The sequence below is a fragment of the Coturnix japonica genome, chromosome 8 (genome assembly GCF_001577835.2).
Source record: "Coturnix japonica isolate 7356 chromosome 8, Coturnix japonica 2.1, whole genome shotgun sequence".
In the NCBI taxonomy this organism is placed as follows: Eukaryota; Metazoa; Chordata; class Aves; order Galliformes; family Phasianidae; genus Coturnix; species Coturnix japonica.
The window spans coordinates 21,918,711-21,937,182 of NC_029523.1; the positions used below are offsets into that span (position 1 = coordinate 21,918,711).

The 18,472-nt window shown below is 40.0% G+C and overlaps 1 protein-coding gene across 2 annotated transcripts in view; it reads left to right on the plus strand.

Annotated features, from left to right (window-relative positions):
* Positions 1-17,267, plus strand: part of PODN (podocan) — a 29,850-nt gene extending 12,583 nt beyond the window's left edge. Inside the window, exons 5-11 of one of the 2 annotated variants that reach the window (XM_015870605.2) lie at positions 722-831; positions 3,039-3,195; positions 4,607-4,722; positions 6,632-7,289; positions 9,683-9,831; positions 11,870-12,070; positions 13,420-15,025. In XM_015870605.2, coding sequence (XP_015726091.1) covers positions 722-831; positions 3,039-3,195; positions 4,607-4,722; positions 6,632-7,289; positions 9,683-9,831; positions 11,870-12,032 — 1,353 coding nt within the window. In that variant the 3' untranslated portion in view covers positions 12,033-12,070; positions 13,420-15,025. Of the gene's footprint in view, positions 1-721; positions 832-3,038; positions 3,196-4,606; positions 4,723-6,631; positions 7,290-9,682; positions 9,832-11,869; positions 12,071-13,419 lie in introns of both variants that reach the window. The other variant, XM_015870604.2, reaches the window with a different exon arrangement.
* Positions 17,268-18,472: the final 1,205 nt, after the last annotated feature.

The following is an 18,472-nucleotide window of genomic DNA, read 5'->3' on the forward strand; positions in this document are numbered from 1 at the left end:
CATAAAAATGCAACCTGTGTTCTTGGTTTCTAGATGAATAATTACTACTAGCAGTCACGCAGTGAAACTTGCTGTTGTATCACCCAAACATTCTGTAAAATTAAGCTTTTTAATGGCTGGTTTTCACTCCACTGAGTTTTATTCAGTTTATTTGTTTCCATGTTTTGTTTCTGATTCCTCACTCATTCAGTGAGCAAGGTATCACTGTACAGCTCTGAGATTCCATCTGGTATTCCATCATTTCACTCAGAAATGTCTCTGTACTTTGGGAACCTGGATACTTTGTTGAAGGGGTCATTTTAAATGGATGCAATACTGGCACACATGTGGAATGACATTCCCAGCCTCGGAACCAACAGACTTTCTATTGGGAGTAAATGGTAGGCCGGTATGAGGTGGGTTGGATTTTTTTGGCTCACCAGACTGAGGATTATGACCAATAATAAACATGGCATGTGCTCTCAGAATAACAATTTCTTGACTTCTTCCAGCAAGAGACAGGATCCTTCCAACCAAAACAAACATTCACATATCTTGGAGCAAAAATCTGTCTCCTTCCTGGAGAGATCAGCAAGTGAGGACAATTCATTTTTTAAATTATTCTTCATGCAATGTGCATTCTGTTTCAGAGAAACAAAATCAGCAAGTGTTTTGTGTATGGTCTAATGCTCACTTAAAACACTGCATTTAATTGAAATTCACATCTGTATCTCTCTTTCAGCTGACAGTGGCTCCAAAATTCCTACCAAATACCTTGATCAGTGCGGATTTTGCAGCCAATTATCTCACTAAGATATATGGGCTCACATTTGGACAGAAACCAAACTTGAGGTAAGGGATTGGGAAGTGAAACAGGACTAGAGTTCTGACACTGCTTGGAGGCACTTGATAAGTTTAAGAAATTTTCTGGCTAAGCCGTTTTATTGCCTACTGACATGTTTTGGAAGGAAGCTGACTGCTTGTTAATCTCAGCATGAAGGATCCGACAAACACATTCCGACGGCTTCTAGTAGCTGCCAAGTGCTTTTGCATAGATAAAAATTAAATTATTTCCATTTTGTTTGTGCTACAGGAACAGCTTTGGTTTTGCAAAATGTGGATTAACAGTTAGAAATCCTCATTTTTTAATAATCCATTCATTAAAAAGTTAGAATCATGTTGAGAATACAATACTCAGTACAGCTGAGTATAACCCAACTATATTAAAACTAAGTATCACAAGTGGTTCACACCTTCTGGTCTGGTTTCAAAGGCCTCTGCTAGTTCCAGGTTGTGATTTTGTCAGCTGGAGCCAGTGTAACACCTTGGTCCATCTCAAATTCAGCTGCACACAGACAGACCTCCTGTGAGATACAGACTTTCCCAAAGGTGCTTTGAGTAATCTATTTGTATGGACACTATGGCATCTAAATCCTGCAGAGACATCTCAGGCTCTGTTGATAGCAGTTTATGCATCCAAATTCAGAAGTACTTAATAACAGCTGACCCAGTTGAGCTCCTAGAGCAATCTTGTGATGAACTGTAGAGTGCTCAGTTCCCCCTGGTTTCATTGAGAACAGAAGCTACTCAGAATTTACTAGATCTCATCTTGGTAGATGAAAAGGCTGAATCAGGCATTGATTTCTGGCAGCATCTCATCATGCAAAAAGCTAGATTTGTACACGATTTCCTTAATCTGAGTTACATAAGCTACCGTGTTCCAATCTCGTATTAAAATTCTTGTATTCTTCAGAAATGATTTTCACATACTTTCCCACAACAGCACTCATTTTAATCTTCTGAGTATTGATTTGTCAATTTCCAAGTCTCTGTCCCCAGCAGAGTTAATGGTCTTACGCTCATGCTTTGGAAATAACATTTTCAGAAAGGCAAATATTTAGGAGTTAGAAGTACAGCTGACCATGAAAGGTGAACTGTATTTTCATGTGGCTCTGAACCTCCTGGAGTGTCTGATCACACTATTGTGTTTCCACACAGAGCCCTTCCTTCCTTCCAGAAAGGTGCCAAGTTCTCTGCAACCTGTGGAGAGTCCAAGAACAAACTGTAAAAGAAAACTTTTACACTGTACCCTATTGCAATTTTAACCTGTGTCCATGACTTTAACTGACTACTGCGCCTTGGGTACACACAGGAAATGAAGGGATAATGGAAGTGTGTAAAATCCCATCCTTTCTTTTGTTAAAAAGAACTCAAATTAATTTGTTTGGGAGTTAGACCAATGAAAAACAGCAATTACTTTGTAGGAGTCAGTTGCTTTATACAGAATTAAAACCTGTGTAAGGAAGTTATTGGATAAACTATTTGGTGAATATTAAAGGTTAAAAGAAGGGAAAGCTAGAACCTGTCTTTCTCTAGATCCTAAAAGGTCATTAAAAAGCAAAACTCTTACAAATTTGTTCTTTCTGACAGCATTGTTTGCTCTTTTGAATTCTAGAAGCAGAAGCCAAACTGTTTCCTGAGGTATTTTGAGCCTTCACAGGAGCAGAAAGAATGGAGGGGTGTGAAACAGCCCTTCCTCAGGAGATCTGCAGGTTGATTCTGCTAGTTGATGAAGCCCAGATTTGACTCCAAATATAAATTAAGATTGGAGTTAAGGAGATACCTTAAGAAGTTAAGATATCTATTAATCCAATAAGATTTCTGACCCTTTCGAGTGAGGCCACCACACTGACATGTTTCATTCCTCTTAGCCAAAAGCAAAGCTAAGTCCAAATGGCAGAACTGAAATGCAGATTTCAAAGCAACACAGTCCCAGATTTACATTCATTTTCTTGTTAAGAAGATGAGGCTATTTGTGAAATTCATATTCACAACCAATTTAAATAGACCTAAATTTCAAAGAGTATTCAGACCAATCATTTGGTTGTACATGTATTTATATGCCTTGCCAAATTAAAGGGCATGTTTAGATAACAAATCTAGTTGTCTCGAGGGAAGAAGAATAGGCAGAAATCCAGTTTTAAACAGCTTTCCTTTGGTAAAATGAACACACGGATCTAAATATCTGTTTGACTTTATCTTTTTTCTTCTTCTGACAGATCCGTTTATCTTCATAACAACAAGCTTTCAGATGCTGGCTTACCTGATAATATGTTCAATGGCTCAAATAATGTGGAGATACTCATCATGTCCAGCAATTTCCTGAAATATGTTCCAAAGAATCTCCCTCCAGCATTATACAAATTACATTTAAAGGTAATGACACCAGGGTTTTGTATTCTTTTACAGCTGTGACAAAAGTACTGTGTTTGTATGGGATTCAAACCACACAACCAAGCAACTTTAATTCACTTGAAAACATTCCCAGGTCCCCTGTGAGTCTCATCTACCATGCTTTCAACTGAAGCTATTTCCCAAGTCATTACTATTTTGTTCATAACCAAGAGTGTTTTTGCAAAATATCACAATGCTCGCAGGGGAAAAAAATCACTTTTCAATGTTTTCAGGGGAATGAAAATCATGTACATATGATAGTACTGTTGATCTCTTTCTTGGGTATAATCATATGAATGTATATTAGTACAAGAAGGTAGATCATTCTTCTTGGCCATCCACTAATTGGACTCTTGGTCAAGGTTGCCACTGATGATGGGTTTTTCTTCTGACAGCTGCTTACCCATTAGATGTTGGCTGTGCTCACTAATTCCCATCACTGAGACTGCTGTTCCCCAGCATCAGTGATTTTTTTGTTTCCTACTGAACTGGCAATTTAGTCAACACAGAGAAAGTTTGGATCAGTGAGTCTTCAGTGCTACAGCTTCTCCAGCAATCGTGTAATGCAGAAGTTGTGCTAGTATCTAGTCTCCAGCATTTTCTGTGTCATCTGATTTTGATAAAAATACTTTGTAATTGTCTGTGCTTAACTTTGTTAACAATGGGAGAGCTGCAGTGGTGGGGAATCCTAGTTCCGTTTGTTCCCAGTGTTGACAGCTCCTTGGACGTCCGTAGACTGAAGTCTGTTTATAGAATCATAGAATCATAGAATCATAGAAGAGTTTAGGTTGGAAGGAACCTTAAAGATCATCTAGTTCCAACCCCCTGCTGTAGGCAGGGACACTGCCCACTAGACCAGGTCATTCACAGCCTTGAATGCTTCCAGGGAGGGGGCATCCACAACCTCTCTGAGCAACCTGTTCCAGTTTCTCTCCACCCTCAAGGTAAAGGATTTCTTTCTAATATCTAGTCTAAAACCACCTTCTTCCAGTTTAAAGCCATTTCCCCTTGTCCTGTTGCTACCTGTTCTGTTCTCTCTCTGGCTGTCCTGTCTTAGAAAATTCTGAGCAAACTACAGGGCTACTTGCTGGAATTACCCTGTAGATTGGCACATAGGTGCAAGGGCTGAATGAATACAAAGTGAAACCCTCCTGGAGTGCCAGACTGTAACTTAGCCTAAAAAATTCAACTGGAAATCAGTTGTTGTGCTTGGTTGTAATATTTTTTTTATCTAGTATTTGTATTTATTTCTTAGGTGGAATTAAAACATCCTGTGAAACACCTAATGTCTAGCTATTTTGAATTCTGATTGTCTGGTAACAGCTGAGCAGAGCCTGTGTGTCCTGTATTGTTTCATACTAAATAACGTGTGATGTGCTTCTGATGATTCTAGAACAACAAACTAGAGAAGATTCCCAAAGGAGCCTTCAGTGAACTTACAGGCTTGAGGGAGCTCTACTTACAGAATAACTACTTGACTAATGAAGGAATGGACAACGAAACTTTCTGGTGAGATTCAAACCTGTAGTCTGCAGCTGTGTCTGTGTCTGTCTGCCTCCTCTACTACATCTGTGAGGAAAAGTGTAAATACTTAAAGTACACTTCTTAAAAACCGTGCTGTTATGCATTCCTCTGCTAGGTCTAGATGAAAAGACATAGATTCAGATACTGTCATTGAAAAGCACAGGTCTTGGTGAGTGGTTTGAATTCACACACTAGAGTTCCATCATACAGAAGATGGAACACTGTACATCAGACCACATCACTGCTTGTTTGCTGCAGACCCAGTCACAGGAGGTGCTAATTGCCCTCTGAGAAGAGGCAATCTAGAATATATGGTGGTGCAGGCTGCTCTCTGCTTTTCCAAACAAGACAGAAGTGAGGCTACTCTAGATGTCTCAGTTTCCAGGGCAGTTCACTAGGAGTTAAGGTCAGACCTTCACCTTTGCAATGTCACTTGTGTTTTTTCTGTTTTAGTGACTTGAAAGCAGCCACAGATCCACAGTTGTGAATTCCTATCTGTACCCCAGTAAGCAGGGATTGCTGAGTAAGAGGGGATGTAATGGTGCTGCTCAATAGCCAGATGGCTGCAAAAGCTTTTCTACAAACTGGTACAACTGAAATAGCCTTTGGCTGTCCTAAATTTACCATTTGTTTCTGCTTGCACTGAGTGCTGCCCATGTTCTACCTAAAAATCCAGACCACATAATCTGTCCTGCCTATAACTTGCCATGAGTTCTGTAAACTTTTCTGATCTCTAAAGTTGAAAAAATCTATTTCCCTTTTCCATGAACCACTCCCAGAAACCTCCCAGAGTAATTTACTTTAGTTCTGCTGTGTCACCCTGCAGGTAATGTTGGACATAACACTTCTGTTAAGATTTTGGTGCACACGGTGCAGTGGCTGTAGCTCAGGCAGCAATCACAGTCAGCAGGCAGGGGTGGATGTTACACTTTGCTGTACAGTACCCAGGCGAGGGAAGCATTACAGATTGCAGTAATGAACTGTTTTACCCAGAAAGTGTATTTGTTCATTCAGACTATGCTTGGAGAGCTCTGAACAACAGTGTAGTAAACATTAAGTAATGTCTGTAATGTATTTGTTCTTGTATTTCCTGAAAGCTTTCTAGTCTTCTGCAGTGGGTTATGCAGTGCCATGCAGATTACAGTCTCCTCACAGGAGCGCCTCAGTCTTGGCATGTAACACCACTGATCCACATCCAGTTGGTATAAGTGGCTGGTCTGAGGATTTATTTTAGCTTCAACTGAGTCTATGGAATCCAGATTCAGTAGCTTACACAAAGCAGATCTACCCTGACTCACTTCCATAATACTGGAGGGTCAGGAGAAGTTCAGTATCTTAGTCTAGGGCACTGAATTAGCATTTCTAATTTTCATTACAGTAACATTTCATCGTCTCAAAAGCAGGCCTACTTTTCAGTTTAAATATATGGTTTCAGAGAGAAAAATTATTCAGGCTGTTACTGTGAAACGAAGAGCAAAATTATTCTGTGCTTAGTGATATTTTCATCGTATCATTCTGTGGTGTGTGCACTTAAATTTTTCATGTTGCTATATGTAGTGGCAAATGAGAGAACATTAAACTGCAAAATTGATCTCTGAGCTCAGGCAGGTGGCAGGGTTTGAATATCTGTGGGCTCCAGCAAGTTCTCATGCTGGTGTGGCTGGGGAGCAACGGCACTGTTTAGTCCTGTTGCCTAATGGCAGCGTGGGAGCTCCGTTTTATCAAGGAGCTGTTTTACATCAGTCTCATAATGGGACAAAAACTGGCAGTAAACAGGGGGTTATGCCAAGCAGAAAGTCTCTAAAGCAAAGGCTGTAAAATCCTAGGGAAGGTTGATTATTGTTTCACCTTGCAGAATCTAAATGGAGAGTGTTTTCTTTCCTGCTTTCCCAAGGAAACTGTCTAGTCTTGAATATCTGGATTTGTCCAGCAATAACCTCTCACAAATCCCAAGTGGTTTGCCTCGAAACATCATCCTCCTTCACCTGGAGAAGAATGCAATTAAGGTGATTGGCAGAGATGTTCTGACCCAAATTAAGAACCTTGAGTATCTCCTGCTCCATAATAACAAGTTAAAAGCTCGAGGTATTCACCCATCAGCCTTCCAGGGCTTGAAGAAACTGCACACCGTCCATCTGTACAACAACCTCCTGGAAAGGATTCCCAGTGGGCTGCCTCGACGGGTGAAAACACTCATGATCCTGCATAACCAGATCTCTGAGATTAACAGGAATGACTTTGCAACCACTTACTTCCTTGAAGAGCTGAACCTGAGCTACAATAAGCTCAAAAGTTCCCAGATCCATCGGGAGGCCTTCCGTAAACTGAGGCAGCTAAAGTCCTTGGATCTTTCTGGAAACAACCTCAACACGGTGCCCTATGGCTTTCCAAAGAACTTGCAGGTTCTGAAGCTGAAGGAAAATGAGATAAGTGACATCCCAAAAGGGACTTTGTCTGGGATGACAAAACTGCGGGAACTGTATTTGAGCAACAATAAACTGAAAGTAAACTCAATTTATTCAAGAGCATGGAGGGAGCTCAGCAGTCTCCAGGTAGAAACATCACCTTCTCTTATTGTGGTTGTAATGCTAATATCCTCCTCTGTCTGCCTAAGCCAGTTTATGTAGCACCAATACTAGCTCTGCTTGGAATGCGTGTTTTGGGCTTGCATTTTAAGTGCCATGTGCTCTGTTTCTAGCAAGGTTGTGCTGTTGTGCCAGAGGTGAGTACCTCCCACTGCTGACCAGAGCGATGGTCCACCATGTATTGCTAATTCTGGGAAATGTTAAGACATTTTTGTTTCTCAATCCTAACGCTGTCCTTTATTTTCAGCCGAACATTAATGAATGTTGTCAGTAAAACTGAAACTGGGTGTTTCAAACAGTTTGTCTTCTGAAAGATCTGAAATCAGCTCTGAAGAGAAAGGACAGGAAGAAGGAATGCATAAACAAAACCACTCTTAATTTTCAAAGCCCCCCACATCAGCTTATAGCTGGACAGGCCAAGCTACAGGATTTAGCAGCTCAGCTGGCTAAGGCACCTGGATAGCAGTTAGGAGGTCTGGATCCAATCAGCAGCCTTGTCATTTGCTTAATTGTTCAAGAAAGTTAAACACAAACCATAAGGCAGTCAGGAACAATCTCATTTGTGCTGTGCAAAATGACCTTTCAGAATTGTTACACTGGCTGAAAGATTTGTCTGCATTTCCTTTTAGTTAACAGCCTGTTTCCTGCAGTAAAGGGTATTACCTATGTCATCTGGTAACCATCTACACCATACAAGCTAAACTTGTACATCTGAGAGCAGATAAGGCATAAAAGACATGGAGTGTATGTTTTACCAGCCCTCAGTGTATATATTTTGCACTTATTTGGTGCCTTGGTGACATGTGAGTGTGCATGTATGTGCAAACAGATCAGAGACAGAATGAAGTTGGGAAGGAAGATGCTGATGAGAACTGTAGATACTGGCATCATTTAACTGCAGTAACTTAATGAAATGCAGACATTGTCACCTGTCTTTTTTTTTTTTCTCCTCCAAACTAAATAGACCTGTTACCAGCTTTAGCCATTGGTTGGAATTAATAAATTACAAGCTTACCTTCTTGAAAGGCCTGATTCATTGCAGCTTCACATCACTTTTATGCTGCTGTCATTCTTTTGTAGTTGGTGTCAAACCAGAGTAATGCATTGCTGAGTCAAACTCTGGCCCTTCAGCTGCAGCAAACCCCACCCCTATTGAACAGGATTAAGATAATAGGCTGTATGCAAGATTCTGTTAAACTAACAATCTTTTTTTTTCTCCCTTTTTGCTGTGACTCTTTCTTGAGCAGCCTTACTACTTGTTAAGCATTTCCATGATAGTATTTATTTATCTTTTTTCACCACAAAGGGCTTAACTCTGCAATAGGTTAATGAGTTGGTGCACCGGAGATTTGACAAATAACCATCAGGTCTAAGATCCTGATCGTGCAGGTACTTAGCATGCGGTCCTGTCCACACTGTTACCATGGAAATCACTGAAGGCTGCCTGCAATTGCAAAGCTGCAAAGCTGGGTATTTGCATAATTGTTTGCCAGACTGGGGTTATGTTGAGAATAAGAACAATGAAATCATGACAATCCTGCAGAACTGTAGCTGAATAATGTGACTAGTGTGTCAGCTTGGGAAGTGCTACATATAGCATATAACACTTATTTTAGTCAATTTCTTTGCTGAAAACTTTGCTAAGAAATTGTCATGACCTGTAGTCCTGATGTCTTCATACAGTGGTACGTGTGAGAATATTTCCAGGTGTTTTCATGTGTGATTTTATCTACCATAATTGTAGCTAGTGAAGCATTTATAGTAGCAGCTTCCAAGGAGTTCTCAAGCATACATGAAACCTGGTCTGCCTTTAATTCACTGTGTGTAGTCATGGGTTAAAGCCTGAGGACAGAGATAAAGAAGTGTCGGGGCTGCTTAACAAAACAGCGTGCATAGCATGTCCTGTGAAATTGTGATGTTAAGTGGTAGCGCAAGAGAGCAGAACTGCAGCAGCCACCCTTACCTGGATGCGAATTAGATTAACTCAGTTTAAGCTACAGTAAAGATCACTTCAGTTTTCCACTATGAACTCAAACGGAGCCTTTCTTCATGGATGACAGCCTACAATTTCCATACTGCACACAAACACAAATCCTGGATAAAGCTTTACATAAACATCTCACTTCTGTACTGTTATCATCCTAAGTTTTTTATAAGTGCATATGTGTGTTATACACATATAAATGTTTGTATGTTTGCATGTATATATTTATAGAAACAGTGGATAACATTTGGAAGGAGAGGTGTGTGTATACACCCAGCTTTTGAAAGCTCATTTATTGTTAAACTTCTGTTTTTGGAGTGTTGCTAATATTCACACTTGATTATTTATTTAACCCCTTGTTGTCTCTTCCTTACAGTCACTAGACATGGCTGGCAACCAGCTGACTTCCATCCCATCAGACCTGCCAGAATCTCTGGAGTATCTGTATCTTCAGAACAACAAGATCACAGTTGTTTCAGAGACCGTTTTTGAGTCCACACCCAAACTAAAGGGAATTTACCTCAGGTGAGTTCAGGTTTCTACTTCAACACACAAAATTTTTCTTTTTTATCCACTTTTCTGTTGCTTACTTTCTAGCAATTGTTTAAAATTTTAACTTTCTAAATAAGCATCTTTGCTTCATAGAAATTCAATGGAGCTGTGTTCAACTGCTGAGGAAAGACATGGACACATAAAACGTGCTCTTCAGTGAGGTTTTCCTTTCTGTCTGTATGAGAATGGATTTGGCATGTTAGAAATTCCGGGAAGTTAATGTTTAACACTATCTCATATTCCAGTATTCAGACTAAAGGTTTACAGCTTAGGTATAAGACTGCAGCTCTGCCCATGTCTGTTGGCTCTGGCTTTTCATAGTGTACAAAAACCTCCTGTCATGAGACTTACAGGACTAATCTTGATGTGGTGCGTGTTTCTGTGATAGTTTTGTCAGAAACAGATGTCAGCATTATCAGTTATCACAAATGTGACAATTACACAACTAAATTTAGAAAGGTTTTCTGTTTTTTTCCCCCCTACTCTGTCAATTGGATGAGAACCTTGTTTATTAAACTCTATTTTACAAGTAGCAGATGACAAACTTTTTTTACACCAAGTGTAAACTCACCATAAAGTAAGTGATTTAAGCAGAGTTACTAAGGACTTATACCACAAGAAGGGAAGCCAGGATCTGGCCTGGTAACATATTCAATTTTAATCAAAACAGAACATTAATGAAAATAGTGCTTAGAAGTAACTTATGAAACCCTATGGAATATGTGATTAATGCCCTTAAGCACAAGACTAAACGTGGCCTTGTTTTGTCTGTATGCAGTAACACTGTTCTTTAGTTCAGAATCATACCTTTTAGATGAAAGCTTCCATACCAAGCAAATAACATTAAAAAGTCTGGTGTAAATTAGAGCAGTCTGTCTATTCAGCTGCTCACATTTATGAGATTTTTTTGTGAATGCTTGGATGCAAACCAAAAACCACATACCACATTCTATATTTCTATATAAAGAGGAAAAAAAAGGAATTTGCAGAGCTGTTAACATATTTAGGAGGCGACTCCACCCATGTTAAACTGCATTTCCTAATGGGAGGCTATTAGTCCCTGTAATAATGTGACACAATAACATATATCTGGAATGTTAGACAAAATACAATTTGAAGCATGTTCAGTAGTAAGAATGAAGCAGGAAATGTGAGGGGTTTATTAGTTATTTATGTTTTTGGAAAACAATGTAACAGATGAAAAGTTTCTGCATATGTTTCTATGGAGATGCTTTGTATCAGCATTGCATGTATTGTGGGAGAAGCATTCAGCTGTCAAGGGATGGCATGGGATCCCATGGAAAAGCAAGTAGCACTTTGAAATGTGGGCTATGGAGCAGATGTCTTTTCTGCCTGAGAAGGAGAACGCAGTATGCCAAGGGAAGGAATCTGTGGGGGAGGAATTCCAGCACTATGATTTTTTTCCTTGCAGAATACAATTAAAGAGGTGGTCATACGGGCTGGGGCAGAGGTTTTCGAGAGCTTGAATAGTGAATGAGAAATCAGAGGGAGATGCTTAACGTTTCCTAGTATTTTCCTACAAGGTCCTTTGCAATGATATGTAGTGCTGTCAGAAAGCTCTGTTCAGTCACTGTGTTTGCCTATTTTCCTTCTCTTTTTCTGTTCAGAGAAGTCAGTATTCTGTTTGCAACTCAGCGTGCCTGGAGGAAAAAACAGTGATGGATCTGGAGGGAGGAACATTGGTTTTGAGCTCTGACTTTTTACTGTCAGTCAGGACCTTTGCACACCATTGGGATCCTTCAAAGATGGTTTTCTTCCCATATTCATCATTCTACAGTTCCTCATCATTGTTCTACACACAAAGAATTCAGTGCCAGTGTTTTAACAGTTCTGCTTTCTTTCCAAGGGCTTTCATTTCGAAGTGCTGTCCTGTGTCACTGTAAAATTAGAGTAACTGCTGAATGATTTCCTCCTACTTTCCTCTCATTTCTCTGTTGGATATGGAAACGGGCTGGTTTTAACAGAAGGCTCTTTTTTTGTTTGCTTAAAGGTTTAATAAGATTGCAGTTGGAGCACTGAAGGTAAATACCTTCCAAAGTCTACAGCACTTACAAGTACTGGATATTGAAGGGAACCTTGAATTCAGCAACACTTCAAAGAATAAGGATGACTCAGAAGAGGAATTAGAAGATGAGGAAGATGAGGAAAACTGAGATAAAACATGAACTCACACAGGCACACTATGCGGAAGGTAACAGCTGGAGATTAGTTAAATCACAGACTCCTGTGTAAATAATTCCAATTTACAAGTATGATTGAAGCTTAACGGGAGTGTCTGAGCCTTGGGTTCAACAGCTCTCACCCAAACATGCCCAGGAATTGCAGAATCCAAAAAGGCAGAAAACACATTAATTTTAAAAAGAAACAATCAGTAAATATCTTCATTTTATTGGAGGCAGTGAACTTCTCATGGTGGCTCCTGCTTATAATCACAAAGTTACAGTAGATAAGGATTGTGGTTCTTATTTACCTGCTCTGGTTTTTTCCTCCTTTTTTTTTAATTTTTATTTTTCAATAAAGGTATTTCATGATATCATTAAGTAGCTGGTTTAAAAGGAAAACAAAGACCAAACTGCAAAGTTTAATGATGCAGAAGACCGTGTGAGTGGAAAGTGGATTAAAAAAAAATAAGACAAATTAAAGGAGGGTAGACCCATCAGTGTCTGTTAAACATGATGCTAAGAAGTAACATCAATTTTAGGCAATTCTTAAATCACTGACCACTGGAGCGTGTAGGAAGGTAGTACTATACTTGGAATATTTCATATGGAAAGAATATCCACTTCAGGTCACTTTGGGAGGCAGTATGTACAGCCATATCCTGGTTAAGGATAGCCATGCTTAAGTTCTTAGAACAGCCTATGATTTGCTACTGGTAAGTAAGTCTTGGCAAGAGTACATTGATCTCTTCACTCAGACTTACTGAAAAGCCTCTGGGCGGTTACAAACTGCAATTGCTGTTGTCTTTAATTCCAGACTGGTAATCCTGAATTTAAGATCTCAGTATGCTATAACCAATCTGGACAGCCACTCTTTTGTATTCAAATGCAAAAGAAATAATGAGGAGAAATTGGTGTTTGAAGAGTATGTACTTTTCCATAAGAAAAGACATCTCTTAAGCCTTTCATACTTAAAGGAGTTGATGAGGTTCAAGATGCTGCTGTCTACTACTGAGGAGTTAAACTCCAAGACTTTGAAATGGAAATAAACGTTTAGCTTAGTCCCAGATCAACGTTTTGTCATGGAGAGTGACAGAAAGAATTGCTAGAAATAGTGCTAATTCACTGAAAAGGTGATGAGGATTGGAAAGGACAAAAACTACTTGAGAAGTCAAAGAGTAGAACTCCAGGGTAGGCTGTGTCAAATCTTGGTGAGAAAAATAAATATATGTAATCCAATATAATTATTAGAATATATGCAGCTTTATCAGCACATCTATGGTTTGGAGCATGTGCAACTTTTCAGCAGATACTAAATTTAGCCTGCTATGAATTCTGTATTCCGTTATGTAACTGATTTTGTTTTTCTCTTGTTTTGCAGCAAAGCATATGGAAAATTACATATATTTCTATGTGTATATATCTATATAGATATATATAGAACACTTAGCAGAATGTGCAATGAATTATCCAGAAACTGTCATGGCACTGGGCCAGGCTTATGGAAGACAGTGTGTTGCAGTGCCTTATTCAGGGAGAGACCCTGAATGCCTTTCCAAAGCTTCCAAATCATCTTATACAAGACCCAGGATCATAAGGGATTGCTTTGGAACTCACAAAAGCTGGCTTTTGTTCCTTGTTTCTCTTCCTTCACTGTTTCCATCTGTAATAACAATACGGGACTGTTTTGAACACATGCCTTCAAATGCTGTTTTTGTCACTGCATTTTAAGTGAACTATGTATTATGCTTCTTTTCTTTTCTTGCACCCCAAAGAAGCTGTTGTTGATCAGACGAGATGGATATTTGCAGTAGTTTCATGTGTGGAGCAGTATATGAAGCATTTGGGTCATCAAGCAGCTGCAATAAGTCTGGATTAAACTATTCATCTGTTAGAACAATGTGTATATTTGGATGAGAAAAACAAAATAAGGCTGGATCCCATAATATTTTGTCTCTACTGCCACTGCCTGCAGTATATGCCTGTTTTAGAAAGTTTTTAAGACACAACAACTGGTCTTATGAATATATATATAAAAAAACCTATGCCTACTTCCCAGAGGTTTAGTATAGTTTGTGCCTTGCTGTTGTTTGACCACATGGCAGTTGTGTGGATGTCTTGGAAGACACGTCCAGAAGGTTGAGTATCAGTATGCAGTATGATTTATGCAGTAGCATTTTTTTACGTATTTTATATCATTTATGATAAGAATCAGAAGTGAGACTTAATGAAGCAAAAGAGATAAATGAGTGAAAACTGTGAAGTGTCAACAGAAAATTGTTTATTTGAAGTCTTGTGACAGAACTTGTTCTCATAATCTCCTGATTTAAACCCTCACTGTGGAGTACTTTCAGCTTCTGTCCAAATCATGGAAAATAAACCCAGAAAAAGAAGATTTACAGAGGTACTGGGATGGCAGGGTTCCTATTTGTTTATAATAGCCTTCATCTGAGGTGGCTAATATGTTTGAGGAAATGCTCTTTTCTTTTGAGGATTTCTGGTCGAACACATGTTGTTTTGCACGCTGTATTCCAGGATTTACTTGGAAACAGTTGGCCTGCTTTTTAACCAGCTGTTTTTCCTGATGGTGAAGACTTAATTCCACACTCTCCCTTTGGGGTCATGTAGCACATGACGGTAATTTCAAGCTGATATTTTCTTAGACAATTTAAGATGGTCTTAAGTCACAGAAGGAAAGATTAGTTATAGAAAAAAACAACAAACAACCCATAATGTGGCCCTGAACATTTACAAACAAAAAGCAACCAACATATCAAATACATTTTTTTAATATCAGCTGTACAGATGAGCAATAGAATAGCATTCTGACTTTTGGGATAGATTTGTACGTGAAATATTTACAGAATGGAGTTCAAATGAATGAGTAGTTTCTAGTGGCAAACCCTGGTGGCAAGTTTTGCTAGTCCTTGGTGAAATAGCTCTATTTATTATACTCATAAGCTGACCATTTGCACAATTACACAGTTTGATGTTGAAGTGTTTGATTATTTTTCAGCTTCACTGCCTTGCTCTGTGACTCTGTGAGAATCTGTGCATTCAGTCTGTCCTTTGGATGGGACAGTTTTTCTCAGCAACAATAAGAAAAAAACCTCACTGCTCCCCATCACATTAAAAGCCAAACCAAGCTCGTAGTTTGTTTAGTTCCTCTAAAAGGATAAAAGGCTCTGTGAGAGGTTATAAGGAAAAGTCAAGTCTGCAAGACTCAGCACACACATTTTTCTTGGCCTTTGGTGGAACAGGACCCACATACAAAGTCTTATTTTTATGACCTTCACTGAAAACAGGGAGAGCTGTGAAGCTGGCTTCTCTTCAGGCCAAAAAGAGGCAACGTAACCACGTGACATTCTTCCTGTGAGATGCTCAGATTTGAGAAAGAGAAGAACAGCAACTTTTTAATGCTGACATAGACGTTATGGATAGTGAAATGCTGAAGTCTGAAACATTCAGTTGGCAACTTGAATCCTAAGTGTGCATTTGGATACGCTCGGTATTCATGTGTGGTCTGTATGTAAACTTAGATCTGGGTTTATTTGTTATGTTTCTTTTAAGACCATGTTTCCTCATTACAGAGGGTGCTGCACAAAATGGCATTTTTCTGAGGCTGGATACAGTTTTACCCAGCAGTAAGACTGCAAATGCAGCACATAAGCTTTAAAGAAGTCAGTGGGTGCCAAAAATAGCCCGTGGATAACAAGCTTTTCCTTCAGATGGTGGGCACATAGCCCAGCTCTGCTTACAGTGTGGATGGGGCCCTTTGCAGCCGTTCTCTGTCTCTGTTCATTTAGCTCCAGGCCTCATGGCCGTACCCTCCCAAAGAGGGCCCAGCACCTTGTTCCACCTCTGCACCCCTTTCCTCATCACATTCCCCTCTAGCTAATCTTGGGGGCTTCGTGTTGTGGGTTTCCTTGGAAACAAAGGCCAAGAATATCAGGATATGTAACCTCCAGCCTTTTGTCTCCCTTCAAGAGGAGTTACAGCCCTTTGTCTTTTCTGGGTGCCAGGATCGCACTGAGGGAGCCCATTTCCTTCCACTCCCCATGTTCACAGAAGTGAAGGGATCTCCCTGCCCCACAGAAAGGCCCTACAGAGGAGCTGTCGCCATCCCACACGCTGTGAGGAGCAGAGCACAGCCCAGCATCCTCTGTGCCCCGCTGAGGCCTTCCAAGATGGCGCCCAGTGAGGACCTGTGTGAGGGACAGTAGGACCTGCAGGTGACCGGCCATCCCCAGCCCTGTGCAGGCAGGAGAGGTGAGTTGTTTGGGTCAGGATGGAAGTGGGGGGCCCATAAGGAGTCGCCAGCACAAAGCCCTGTGCTGTGACAGCACTGCTGCAGGGCTGCTTCCCCCAGCAGTTGCCAACCACCCACTGTGTAGCCCCCTCCATGTCAGCCTGTGGTTTGTTGGTGTTCTGTGGAAAACAAAAGTTGCTTTGGGGGCTTGGAGATTGTTCTTAGCTCCCTCCCACAAATACCACTGGATTGTCCATTAAATGGGCAGTTGGGGAAATGATCCTCCAATCCCTGCTGGTTGGACTGGCAGCCCTGCCCTTGAGGTGCCTGTGGTACAACCCCTTACTGCTTGATTGCTTTGCAGGAAAGGTAGAAGGAACTTCTGAAAAGAATGAGGATCTAGATCAGTAGAAGTTACATACAGGCAGGAGTGAGGCTATGGATGCATTTAAAAAGTAGGTGAGGATAGGAAGTGTTCTCCTTAGGACCCAATTGCCTTTTTCCTGCTCCTTAGTGTCCCACACAGAGGGGAAAGCAGGAGCAAACCACAGCCCTTCCTTGTGCAAGACTGTGATTAAAGCTTTGTGATTGTTCTCTTTTGACAGTCATTCCTGATAGTTGATGGCTTATTTGTCACCATGTTGACCCAGCCCACCCATCTTTTTTACAAATTTTACTTACAAAAACCTAGTCAGAATAAATGCATTTTTCAAACCATATTTTTTATGGGAAGCGGTCTCTTGGAAAACTTCTGTGATACGTTCCAATATTCTATTAATTGATTTCACCCTGTGCTGTTATTGGTGAGTCTTTCTCTGTGGGTTTGGGAATAGTTGTTCTAAAAACTTAAATATGTTTAGAGTTTTATGTAATGTGAATTAAGCTTTGTTTATTCAAGGCATTAGTCTATGGAGATGACTGCAATTGCTTTATTATGTTGCTAATGTAAAAACAGTGAATAAACTCCCCAAAGAGCTCCATTTCCTTTAGTGAGGAAAATATTGGTGTGCCCTGTAGCTCTGATTCATACAGCTATTGTAAAGTCAGCCAGCTGTGAGATGTATGTGGAGGCAGCAGATGATAAATGTGTTCTAATAACGCAGTATACAGTGTTTCCATAAAAATTCTTCAGTAGTATCCAAGGACATAAAACAGTCCATCAATAAATACCTACTTTAAATGGTTTTAAACCAGGCTAAGGCTGTTTTAGTGCACAGTTGTACAGGCTATCTCAAGTTTTCCCCATGATAGTTCCAGAATCTGTTTTTAGTCTGTGATCATCATCCTGTTGAGAATGTTGCTTCTGATAAAAATCCTGATTGATTTACAATATTCTCAGCTCCAGTAGCAGACAAGAAATGAGCGAGTCTCCTACTTTTATTACTTAGGATATAACCGTGTGTTTGTTGATTGTAATTAGGTTTGAGAGGTTTTACTTAGGGTATATATTTTCTGCGGGATTAAAATGAACTTTGCTTATGCATCACACTGTTTCCTTCTCTGCGGTGGAGCTCTCAGTCAGGGCTGTTTAATTCAAATGCAGCTGCAGGGTAAAACCCATAGCATTTTTCTGAAGGCAAAGCTGCTACAGCATGATGTGCCTTTATCATCCACAGCTTCAAAGATTTGACATTGGAAGACCCACCTCATTAGTTCCTACCCTTACTGTAAAGCAGAAGCTGCTGGTTGCAGTGCCCTCCTGCCTCCTGACTCCACTCTCCTCACATATTTGGTTTGTAAGGACTTAATGGCAGAGGAGTATTTTCTTCCTTTAGGACAGGGAGAAGATCAGATGATTTCTTCTAAAAGAAAGAATACACATTAACTGAGTAAACTATCAGTGGCATAAAGACTGCCCGAATCTCTACACTTCAAACTATTTAGAGTATTAAATGAGAAAAGAAGGTGGAAGATTAGGGTTAAAAATATGGTCTAACTGAGTTCTGTACAATTTCCATATGCCTTTAATAGCCTAGTGGTAGAGCCCAATAAAACCACCAGAAGCAATGAAATCATAATGAAAGATCTCGAGGTTAGTTTTGTTTTTCTTTTGGTTTTGCCATTTAGCCCATACAATATTTGCAGCAGATGTAATCTGAGATATCTGTGAACATAAAACACTTCTTGTTTTGCTTCCCCTGCTTTTTCCATCTAACTAAAGTAAGGGGGGGAAAACCACCAACTC